The 12,996-nt window shown below is 39.9% G+C and overlaps 1 protein-coding gene across 8 annotated transcripts in view; it reads right to left on the bottom strand.

Annotated features, from left to right (window-relative positions):
• Positions 1-12,996, bottom strand: part of LOC144784710 (ATP-dependent translocase ABCB1-like) — a 1,064,270-nt gene that overhangs the window by 222,003 nt on the left and 829,271 nt on the right. For all 8 annotated transcript variants that reach the window (XM_078663665.1, XM_078663668.1, XM_078663666.1 and 5 more), the window contains 2 exons: positions 3,923-4,006; positions 3,630-3,833 (listed from right to left, as the gene is read on the bottom strand). In XM_078663665.1, coding sequence (XP_078519791.1) covers positions 3,630-3,833; positions 3,923-4,006 — 288 coding nt within the window. The remainder of the gene's footprint in view (positions 1-3,629; positions 3,834-3,922; positions 4,007-12,996) is intronic.

The raw sequence follows: 12,996 nt of genomic DNA on the forward strand, positions 1-12,996 counted from the left end.
TTTAGAAATCACAACATGGTTGCGATTCCTAAAATTGCGAAAAGCATGATGCATCCAAAATTTGAGAATTGCATTCGCAAACGGCCGAATTTTAGCGATTCCCACCGTTTGCGAATGTTATTTACCTTGATGCATGTGGGCCATAGTCTCTCCTAGAACCCGCTCGTAGTCTCTGGAATATTAGCGCCATTATACCTATGGGTGAACGTGCGTTGTAAAAGTACCTCAGGCACAGGAATAACACATGTTGTTTATGAAATAGACACAAGTAAAAAAGTATAGTATTTTTAAAGGCATCCAATTCGATCGCCTTTCCTAACTTTCACTACCCCCTCTATGTTTCTTTTTTTTTTATGTTTTGCTTGTTTGCTCCATGTGGATAAATATTTTTCTGGAAAAAATAGTGTTACAAAAGTAATAAAGAGATTTTAGCAATTTTGAAACGGTAAATGTGAAGGACCTGATCTCTGCATCCACTACAGTACATATGGTTGTCATGTCCTCCTATCCATTGCATGGAAAACATATGATGCATGCTTGAGAGTCTCCACTCAAACCCCACCTCCGGAGGTGCAAGGGGAAATATTCCTTTTGTTTGATGAAAAACAGCATGCCAGGGGTTTTGATCAGCACTGAAACTGAAAGCAGTAGCTACTGAGATCTCTGGCTCCTTTAAATTAGTGACACAGCTCAACCCCCGCAGCATTTATTTGGAGAGGAAATGGTCCATTGGAAAGGGGAGATAGCCCCTTTTCAGAGGTGCCTCTTACTAGTAGATTCCTATGCAAGGATCACTGCAGGAGGCTAAATCCAGACCAAGAATCGACACCATTCAACCACCAGGTAGAATTAAGGCAGAGTGACCCTTATAATGGGCAATTGAACCATCCTACTAAGGCCCCAGTATTTTGGGCAGTCATAGGGGTAAATCTCCAATCAGTGTGCCTCAGTGATGAAGAAAGCCCACATGACATTTGTATTTTTTATCACTTAAGTGGGGGCCTGTTATGGCATTGGGCCACACTCCCCACCTGAAACAGCAGAAATACTGTGCGTCTCCTGGATGTGCAGATTAGGGTGTTTAGCCAGGGGTGATAAAAGTCCAGAAGAAATCAGGGACTGGTGTTCAATAAAAGAAAAAAGATGAGGAGATGATTTATCCTGGCACTAGGTTGCCCCCGCCACCCCAGGTACATGACAGTCTTGGGTTCCTGCCAATCTGCCAGCTCCAGGGGGGCAGAAAATTCACAAGATACTATTGATGTTTTAAAAATAAGTTATTTGATCGGGTGCAGAACCTCTCCTGGCATTGCACCACACCCCCTTTTGCCACAGACTACAGGGCTAGAGTAGTGTTAAAAAAGGAATGAGGTGGAGGCCAATATGTCCAGGTTAACACCAGAACCTGGGCTGCTCTGGGAATTCACAAGGACATATTATCAAGCCCATTATCGCCGTTTAAGCGGCAGTTTCCTGCCGTTAAAGCAGCGATAATTTTATCGCCGTTCTTGATAATATGCCCCCTAGTGAGGTGTATCTTTTATAGATCGCTGAAGCATTTCCTACCCAGAGTACCATGTAAACATCAATAATATGTGTAAAAACCCTTAATTTCATATCAGTTTTATTTGAGGATGTCTGCAGTACTTGGTCCAGGGGTCAGACTACACTGAGGGAATACTACCAACCCTGGGCATTTCTAATGGCACAGGGGAATCCAGGGTGTTGTGACTTTTATTGATACTAACATGTTTTCCTAAGCAGAAGGCCCTACAAACATCAAAACTGTGACTAAAAAGAATGTTCTCTTAATTAGCGTAGGTGATGGCTGGGGTATTGTGCCACAGGGTAATCTAGTACCCAAGGATCTCTACAAATATGATGGAGTTTTGAAAACTAGAGATGCAAGGGGATCCAGGGTGGTAAGCCTTGTACTGATGCCAGCAAGTTCTCTTATACAGAACGTCCTGTGATTGTCAAAATATGCCTAAGAATCCACTATTTCTTTTTTACTTTCCACAGGGAGTGGCTGCAAGTTGTGGGCCAGGGTTCTGCCGTCACCCAGAAAACACTAGTAAAGCCTGGGTATTTCTGGGAGCTTGAAACTCACTGAAGTCCAGTTGTGTGTGGCTTGTGTTGATACAAGCAAATGGCTTACAAGCACCAATGGTACATACAACTTAATTAATCTCTGCTGTAATGGGAACCAGCTGCGGTTTTGTGCTTGGAGCAAGGAGGGGTGGACTGCCAGTAGCCAGGAAACGCTACTAACCTCGGACATTTCTGAGCTGACAACTAAAGTTTAAGGGAAAATTATGGTTTTAGGATCACATGGATCGCACTACCTTTCCTTACCCAGAATGCCTTGCAAATGTTAAAATTTGGTAAAAAGAAAGCTCAAACACCGCACAAATAGCTGAACAAAAAATTGAGAACTTGTAGCCAATGGCAAAAGTCTTACCAATCTGCATTTCACTTCTTTCCTAATAAAAATAGTCCTCAGAGCTACCTTTAAGTCTCTTGCTTGGAAACGGACCAAATCTGTGACTATGTAAGAGCAAAATGAAAATACATGAACTTCACAAGGTCTCAGTTTTGACCCTTTCCTATTCAGCAACTAGTAGTATTCCAAAAGCATGCCATGTGCAAAGAATGATAGAAGTCCATATCTTCGACGTTATATGCCCTGGCCTGTGGACTTCACTACACCTTTTGTGCACAAGCTTTACTAAGAGAAGTGTGGGAACACTAGGAGGAAGTGCTTTTGAATCTCTGCAATTTTCTGGATTTTCTGTCAGAGGAATGAAAGGAAATTCTAATTTGAAGCATAGTTTGTGATATGCATGTCAAGATGTTAGTAACTTGTTGAAAAGCATTACTATCCATTAGTTAACTCCTAAATAAATGTTATATCTCCAACAACACAGGTGGACTATCTTTATAAGTTCTAAAATTAGTGTATAAGCTGAGGCAAATCTTTTGTGTGCTTCATTTCCAAATGATACCATCTGGTTTAGATTCACACTTTATCCATTTGGAACAAACGCCTGATTAAGAGCTTGGCACACAAGTTACTAAATCTCAATGTCGGTCTTACTACAAGTGCATTATATCCTGTAGCACTAGCAATCGGACGGATAGTACAACCTTAACATTTGTGACAGAGTAACCCGTCCAATAAAATGTAAATCAGACCCCAAGTCAAATTTTTAAAGACAATGCATTTCTGAATTTTTGGCAAAAATATGCAATGATTTTAATTGCCCATTATTTGATTTATGAGTGTGAAACAAATTGCAATTGCTAATTTTAATTTGTTCAAAGTCATCTGTGACTCAGTGTCACTATATGGTGATAGAAAACAGAAAACCTTCCCATGGAATTTTTTTTGCTGTTGAAGGCACATTTCAGTGGAAACTCATTTTCCCCACACTGCAGAAGCAGCCTTATTTCACACATTTTACTATTTGGAAGGAGATACTGAGGGCACTTTTTGTTATGATTGATATTTGACTTAAAAGTTAATCCCACCTTTATTCATTGTCTAGTGCAAAATTCACACTCAAATTGAATTGTAAGTGGGGCTGTTTATAACGGAGTAAACAACTACATAAGCCAAAGAAACATACTCTTCCAGCTTCTTCCAGGGCAGCTTGGTCCTTTGAAGCATGGCCAGACATAGATGTTGTTTTGATAACGTAGGCAGCAAGGATGACTGGTACACAACCAAACATCAGTAGAGTGAGTTGCCATCCATAAACAAATGCAATTACAATAGCTGTCAGCATGGTGCAGCTGGCTAAAGTAATTATAAACAAACGACCTCCAGTAGCCTGAAAAGAAGGACAGAATATTTTAATCTATCACAAATATTCACACAATTAGATGTTTGCAATTTTACGTGATGTTTATTTAAGCATACCCCTTTGGCTTGAGATGCATCTGTGGCAAGACGTGTGATCCAAATTCCTACAGCATTCCAATGATCATCAAACCATCCAATTTCCTGGAAAAAGAAAATATATATACAAACTCATATAAAAGGCTTTATACCCTCGTAGATACAAAAGCCTGTATATTTTTCTCACATCACAAAGATTACACAATTTTAGTACCATTATATACTCTGTTTAGCTCTGATTGAAACCTTTCTGTTCTCGTACATAGAATAACATATTAAATATACCCTTTCAACACCCATGGCTTCACAATAATTTCCCTGGGGTGTGGAACTGGAAATTCCGGCCAGTATTCCAGCACCTAAATCTGGAGTTTCTGTAATGTGGAGCAACACTCACAACCTGGAATTCTAGGGCCAAATCCACATGTTTTTCTCCTTCTGGGGAAATACCTTTCCCAAATCCACATCCATTCACTACCTGCTTGGCAGTAAATTCATGCTGGGGCTTTTTTGAGGACAGAGGAGTTGAGGGGAGAGCTGGAGACAGTATTTTCAGCTCCCCTCATTGTCTGGGACCATGGTGGCCAGGGGCTGGGCAGACAAAGGCACTGCCCATAGCTCAGCTACTCCACATCCATTCACATGGCCTGTATACTGGGCACTGAGTTATCGTGTCTGGAAAAACAAGGCTGATCAAAACAGCTGTTGTGGCATATCCATGAGGGGCACCTCTCTATGCCACTTGTAGTGAGGTCCCAAGTGGCTTGCTTACATAGTTTGTGGAGTAGGGATGGGTGGAACTCAAGGAGGAACTAGACAGTTATATGAAGATTCTGCGAGATTCCGTGGAGTTCCGTAAATGGGCATAAATCAGAACATCATGCTGTTCTCACTGATGTTTTTTGCGATATGAGCCTGATCTGTGCTGCAAAATCAGAGTGAATGCCACCATGTGGCATGACAAAGGACGTGCTTCTTTGCCACCGTTGGGGCAGATCTTTTCCTTGAGAGGAAACTTTCTCAACACAAATGGTTGTGAACTCCTGCGACTGCCCGTATTGAGAAAATCTTGCCGGGTGCCCTCTTACCACTCAAAAATCATGCTAAGGGATGCCAATTCTCTCTCTCATGTTCACCAACTTACCACATGAAGGTGGGAGGAATTTGGCCGGAACTCTGCTATACATGGGTTACGCGGAGTGGCCAAAACTCTGCCAGCTCCGCCGGCGGATTGGAATTTATCACCCACCCCTAATGTGGAGGTCTTTATTGCATATATATGCAGCATGCCATTAACTTTGCCTAAATAGCTCGCCTTTAGCCCATTAGTTGTCATTTACAGTTTGAATACCCTTGATGGCCCCCAAATCAACATTTTGGTTGAATATATTTAAGGGAATATTAGATGCACAAATTATCTCAACAGGTGGAGACTTCTGAATATCAAATTACAAATAAGCTTAGGATGTGGAAATATCCATTTTACATCAGTCCCAAAATGTTGCCAGTGCTAACGTATATCAGGAAAAACGTCTGCTATGTACCTCATGTTGGTGCACTAAATTATACAGATTTGAGGGCTTAGCAAAAAACTCATTAAAATGTTGCACGATATCCTGCAAAAGCGTGTTCACTTAAGCTTGAAAGTTCACTAGAGATGCACTGCAATGAAGGTCTGTTTTAAAGCTTCTATGAATTGCAGATAGAACTTTTGGAAAGCATACCCCCATGAGTCTGAAGTTTTGTTTCTCAGCATGAACATATGTGATTTCTTTGATTTGTAGACAAAACTATCTAAATACACTTTAACATTCTCCAAATTGAGATATAGTGGAAGGCCACTGTTTATGTTGCCTGCACATGCCAACATATTCACCTGATAAATGTGTGTTGCCTATTCCCTATTTTGGGTGGCCTACTCCTCAAAAGCTCATAACTTGCCCCTTCAAGCCATTTACTCACTCATACAATTTCACCACTCTGTTGTGATTTTATTTTGAATAAATGTGTTTATACGTTTAGATTAATATGTTAAGGTTCACAATAAATATGCACTTCTAAATCCTACTGATAGCACACTTAACATTCTCTTAAGTACAGGTAAACCTTTGGTAATTCAGTGTGTTATTAGATACACGCCACAAATATCAAATATTGGCACACTGATTCAGGAAAATCCTCTCTGCTTATACCGTGCCACGGGAAATGTCTTTGAGGGGCTTACCCTTGTTTAAATGATGTATTTTTAGTTTTTTTACTCTCTTGTTTGGCCATGTGAATCATAGCTATTCTGAACAGGGAAAGTGCCTTACTTACAAATAAAAATGACTGGTACTTACAGCAAGTATTTAAGATGAGTTGTGCCTTTTTAGAGTTAGGGCAATGTTAGGCGTATGTCTCCCCATCCCCTAGATATTTTAAAAAAACATAAATGCACTAATTTCAGATTTCCTCTAATGATTTGAGTAAATATTTTAAATTTTGAGGGTGGGAAAACCTCAAAGCATACTCATATGTTTGTAAACATTAATGATTTATGTGAGCGTGGGTCCAATATAAAAATTCGATGAGTTCCAAAAGCAGCTGCTTTTTTAATTATGCATAGAGGAAAAAGTCATGAAGTAGTAGAAGATTGAATATAATCATAATAAATCGCTACTTTGTAATCACTAAAACGTATTTTTAGGAAAGTCGTAATGTGAGCACTGATGACATAGCAGCCTTTTAGATATTGATAAATGCACAAAGTAGGACAAATGCAAACCAATGAGAATTTACAGCTATTCTTTACCACAAGTGAGAAAACCACAGCAAGAGTTTAAAGAAAGCTTGAAGTGCAAAGGAATGTCTACTGAGGCAGCAAATTAAAACCTCTGACTGCTAGTACTGGCATGGAGTTGTTCAATGTTGTCAGTGTAGCTGCAACCAGATACCCAACCACCAAGTGCCACAGAAGGCAGATAATGATCCTACCCAGTGTGCTAATTGCCATCCTCACTGATATGAAACCACATGTGATTGTTGATCAATGTCTTATGGCAGGTTAGAAAGGACACAGATAAGTAGATACTGCTGTCATTGGATGCTGAAAAAGCATTTATTTTGTACGTTTGAAAGAAAAGGGATGCGTCCAATTTCCGTGGCTAAAATAGAATAGCTATATACAGACTGAATTGCTCAAGTAGGCTTCAGAGGACATGTATTTCAGGACTTCCCGACACATTGTGGGACAAGACAGGAGCACCCCAGTTCCTGCTTCTGTTTCTATTGGCATTAGAATGCTTAGCAGCTGTTATTGGACAAACAGACTAAATACAGGGAATAGAGACAACAGCAGGACAGACAAAAAGCCATTTTATATGCTGACAATGTCATCTGCAACTCAGAGATCCTGATATGTTGATACCACATCTTATGTCCCTGATTAACTCCTTCACTGTATTTGAAGGATATAGAATTAACTGGAACAAGAGTAAAGCACTCCCTATAACTAAATGTATGACCAGACATAAAGCTAACCATTATAGGTTCAGATCAAAGGCCTCCAAATTGAACTATTTGGGCAGTCTCATTCACAGAGATCAACAAAACATGGAAATAGACAATCTACAGTCCATATTGGTCCAAACTCATAACAACTTCCTCAAAACGTTTGTTGTAGGTCAGAGTACAACTGGCAAAAATGTTGACTGCCAGTGAGTTGTTATTATGTTTTGGTAAGGCTACTGCTCTTAAATCTAATTGTACGAAATTCCAATTGTGCCTTTTCTTAATAGTGGATCTTAAGAAATCGCTATTCAGAAAATGCAAAATAGAATGTACAGAATAGCGATTACTACAGAGTAAAATGCCCACATGCATCAACAATGCCATTTGCGATTCCTTATTAGCGAAAAATAAGGATTCGCTAATAAGGAATTGCAAAAGGCTATGCATGAAGAAATCGCAAAAAAAATAGCGATTTCTTAAAATCAATTAGAGAATCGCAATTAAGGAATACCTCCCCATTCATTCCTATGGGCCTAGACATTCTCAATTTGATATATTCTCAATTAGATAATCGCAAATTAAGAATGCAATTTCAAGGGTGCGAGGGTGTCAAAAGGACCCCTGAAATCTGCCTATAAGTACATCTTGCACACACACATGCCCCAAGGGCATGTGTGTGTGTAAAATGGAACTTTGAAAAATGCACTTTAGTGAATTTTTCTACGTTTTCGCAAATTACCATGAACGTCAACTTCATGGTAATTTATTATTATTATTATTATGATTTGGAATTTTGTATAGCGCGCGGTTACCCTCGGGCATCCCAGCGCTTGTTCATAAATCAGGAGGGTAAGACTAGAAAAGAAGCAGCATTAAGCGGGGAACAGGTGGGTCTTAAGTAGCCTCCGGAACCTCCGGAATTTGCTTCCCTTATTAGCGAAATTGCTCATTTTTTTTAAGTTTGATGCATTGCATTTAAGGAATCTCAATTTGAGATTCCTTAAATGCAATTGTAATTTAAGAAATTGCAATTTCGCGATTTCTTAAATTGAGAAAAGTACAAAAATTATGATGCATCCCAAAAGTTCAAATTGCATTCGCAAACGGCCGATTTTTGCAATTCGCACCATTTGCGAATGCAATTTTCAATGATGCATGTGCCCCAAAGTCGCTACTGGGAGATCTCTATTTAGGAAATGCAAATCCATTCGTTCCTATGGGCCTAAGGACCAAAGTTATGAATGGTTTTGCATTTCCTAATATGTGATTTCTTAAAAGGAAATAGCAATTTTGAGAATGTGAGGGAGCAAGGTTTCATATGTAAAGATACTTGCTTTGACTCAGTCCTCTCGAAATAACATGTAACGTATTAATCAACATATTTTGTGGGTACTAATAATTGCATTACACAACATTTCAGTATCTAGGGGAAGCTTTACTATGTGCTTTACTAACCAGTAACTCGAGTGCCTTGATATAATATGGCTGCCAACAACGCAGGAACCTTTCTGCGCATGCGTCTACTACATTTACGTGGTGTGACGTATCTATGCTTTTGGTGGAAATTCTTTGCAGCTGCGCAGTAATGTCTAAGATGGCCGCTTCAAACTTCACATACTATTGCACATGCTTCTGCTCAAACTAAACTTTGTATGTCCTGCTTAACTACTAATACTATAGTTAAAATAAAGTAATGGAGTTAGAGTAGAAATAAGTGGTATACAGTGCATTAATTTATTTTCGTATTCTAACATGTCTCTCTTTGACTTTATTATTAGCTCGTATTTGGGCCTGAAGGGTACTGCAGAACTCCATCTTGAATTAGCACGCCTGCACAAACGAACACTGAAAACCTTGAAGCTCTGTCATTGAAAGGCTGCCAAAGCTCGTTTTACCCGTGATGTGCTTCTGAACCGCACCCTTTAACCCGACGAAGGGAACAAAAACTGACTGCGTTTAATACATTGTATATGAATTGAAACTAAATATTGCTGGGTGGAATAAAATTCATGGGAAAGTAAATTATGGGTGGGAACATTGATCAATTACATCAAATAGAAATGATCTCATACTAGTATGGTGTGATGACCTTTCCTTGTCTTTTTGTCCAATCAAATGAATGAAATACACAAATTCTCACCATTTGGTGGTGGTACAAACCCTGGAAAATAGTATAATTAAGGTAGGTTTTTTCAGTTAGATTGTCCGACTTGACACAGACCTGTCAATGACCCAACGTATGTTAGAGAACAATCGTGGATGCCATAGACCTCAGAGGGCTGGTTGAGCACTCCGAAAGAAGAATCAGGAGATTGCTGAGGGAGAAGACTCAGTCATCCAGAAAGGATTGAGAGTAGCTGCAGAGAAGGGTGTGACGCTGGTGTTACACTTAGCCGAGGTTAACTGTCCTGTCCTGCACCGGGCTTAACATGTTGGCATCTGATTAGTCAGGAGCCCTTTCTTGCTTTCTTGTCCCAGCCCTTGGCCAGGGGTTGGTCCTCGGACCATTCTAGGTATATATCAATCTGTGGTGTATGTCTTTGTACCGTTTCCTTTTCTCACCCTTCCCAGGTACCAATGTCTAGAAGTAAAATTGCAAGGTCTCATAAGATTTTTGCTGTAATATTTCTATTCTTACTTGAAATGTCTTTAATCTCTCTGGTTTGGTACTTTACTCACAAAATATTGCATGGATAAAGTTTTTAAAACTTTCCAGATTCTGTGGTTATTTCCATGAAAAAGTAAATGTTATGCTATATCTATTATTCTAACACCTTTTGATCCATTAGACCTAGGAATTAGAGTATAAGTGACAAGGATTTGGTAAGTCATGGTACATGGTATAAATCATAATAGAGTGAATAAACTTCTGATAGGCAGGTAGAATTTGAATACTGGTTCAAAGTGTGAATGTGTATGGGCCCAGGTGAGTATAGTGATCTGAACTGGTAATCACGCGCCATCAAATGCGAAAGCATTCCTATCTATAGGTCTATCCCCCAGATGCATCAAGCATCCATTTTGCGATTCCTTATTAGCGAAAAATAAGGATTCGCTAATAAGGAATAGCAAAATGCTATGCATGAAGAAATCGCTAAAATAATTGTGATTTCTTAATTTTCCTTAATTGCGACTCGCAAATTGTGAGTCGCAATTAAGGAGTACCTCCCCATTCATTCCTATGGGCCTAGAGGCCCATAGGAATGAATGGGAAGACATTCTCAATTTGCGATTAGCAATTAGCGAATGGCAAATTGAGAATGCAATTTCAAGGGTGCAGGGGTGTCCAAAGGACACCCTATTCACCCCTGAAATTAATCTGTGCATATATGTTGCGCACACACATGCCCTAAGGGGGCATTTTTCAAAGTTTCTGCAAATTACCATGTAGTTCAACTTCATGGTAATTTGCTCCCCCTATTAGCGAAATCGCTAATTGTTTAACTTTATTGCATTGCATTTAAGGAATCTCAATTTGGGAATTCTTAAATGCAATCGCAATTTAAGGAATCTCAATTTAGAGATTCCTTAAATTGTGATTTTTGCTTTTGGGATGAGACATCCCAAATGCAAAAATACCGGTCGCAAAGGGGCAGATTCTGAGAATCTGCCCCTTTGCGACCAGATTTTCCTTTGATGCATCTGGGCCTATGCCCCCTAAATAAAGGGGACAAATTAATGGTGCTTGTGTTGAATGCCCAATTGCCATTGGGGGTTCTATGGCACTGGAAAAAATGCATTTTAGGTAAATTTTCAAAATTGCGATGGTTACCATTGACTTGGAGTCAATGGTAATAGCATTTCCTAGATGCCCATTATAGATTTAGGAAATGCTTTGTACATGTGCTTAGGGAATCACAAATAGGTAACCCCTATTTACAATTGCCTATTTAGGGAATCACAAAATGTGATTTCTACTGGGTAGAAATTGCATTTTGCGACCATATAGGCCTTTATACATGCCATAAGGCTATTTAGCATTTCTTAATAGCTGGAAATCGTGATTTGGTCCCTCAAGATATGCTAAATAGCTTTGTACATCTAGCCCAGATCCCTAAAATTGTACCACTCATCCTAAACATATATATTAAATACTTTATATGGGCGGGCAGGAAACCTAGGCTTAAACTTTCTAAACTGCATGCTGATACAATGGCAGAATGATTCTGTCTACTAGACATGTACCTATACCATCTTGAACACCACTTATATAAATTAGTATATCTTTTGGATGATATACAGAGTGACTGATGTGGGTATAAGTGCATGTTTCTTCTTTTATTACCACAGATCGCCCTCCCTGCTTACCTAAGCAGACAAAGCTGGCAACCTGGATATAACTTCCAATGAATGGTCACCTACATCTAGATGCACCAGTGTGGTCCAACACTTGCATCACAATTGGATGGGAGGTGATTAAATGACCATCATGGGATAGATGTGAGATCAGAACATTGAGTGACCTCTACCTGGGGGACACAGTGAAACCATTTGAGAACATTCATTCTAATTTTGGTCTAAGACACTCACAACTGATGAACTATGTGCAAATAAGGCACTGCCTGGGCAGTAGATTCAGCCCGACCGTATATCACTGCTTGAGTCACCAGTACAGAAATATTTATTGACATGGGAAAGTGTAAAGGTGCATTTTCCAGCATATTTGAGATTCTCATCAGCAAGTTATAGTCAGCATCTCACGACTTATAAATAAGGCATAATTAAACATAAAATGTACATACAAAGATTACCCAGACTTAATGGAGGTCCATCACTGAGACCTCAGAGAAGCCAAATTCAAATACACAGGGGCAGATTTGCAAGAAACGAATGCAGCACGGTGAGGCAAGTCATTTTGTTGTGCTGCTCTGCGTTAGTTTCAAAGCACAGGGATGCTTCATATTTACAACAATGTGTCGCATCTCTGTGCTTCCCCCTGCGCTGTAGCACAAACTGCTGCTATGCGCTGGTGCAGGCACCCTTGCTTCATGGTGCAAGGATGCCTGTGTCGTGGGGTGATTGTTTTTGTGCAGGAAGGGGTGCCTTCCTGCTCAAAAACAATAATTTTAGGTGATTTCCTCTTTCAATGTGTGCTGTAGAATGGAGCACACATTGAAAGAGGAAAAAAACTAGGAGTAATGAAACCATCATTTTTTCTTGTTACACCTCACTACGCTACCTATAGGGTGGCGTAGCTTCCTGACAAATTTCCAGATTGACGATTCCTCGTAAATGCATCTGGTGTTCAGACAGTTCAGACAAAGCTATATCTATATGCAAATCAGTCTTGACCCTATGCCTCATGGGAAAAGTCCAGCCCAAACTGCCAGGCCATGTCTTCCCTAGACCCGAAACAGGTATTTTGTGACCGGTTTCGTGGTAACAGCCCTCATTAGCCAGACTAATAGACTAGCTTGCATCCAGTGGCAAAGTGAGCAGGGGACCCACGTCTTGGCATACCCTGCCAACTTAGGCGAACAATGCAAACACAAGGAGATGATGTACGGGGCACTGAAACTTTTCAGAACAGCCACATAAACACCCATGTCACACTCCTAACAGGAAAAGTGTTGCGTGAAAAGGGGCAATATTTACAAGCACAGGTA

Source organism: Lissotriton helveticus, chromosome 10, assembly GCF_964261635.1.
Source record: "Lissotriton helveticus chromosome 10, aLisHel1.1, whole genome shotgun sequence".
Taxonomy (NCBI): domain Eukaryota; kingdom Metazoa; phylum Chordata; class Amphibia; order Caudata; family Salamandridae; genus Lissotriton; species Lissotriton helveticus.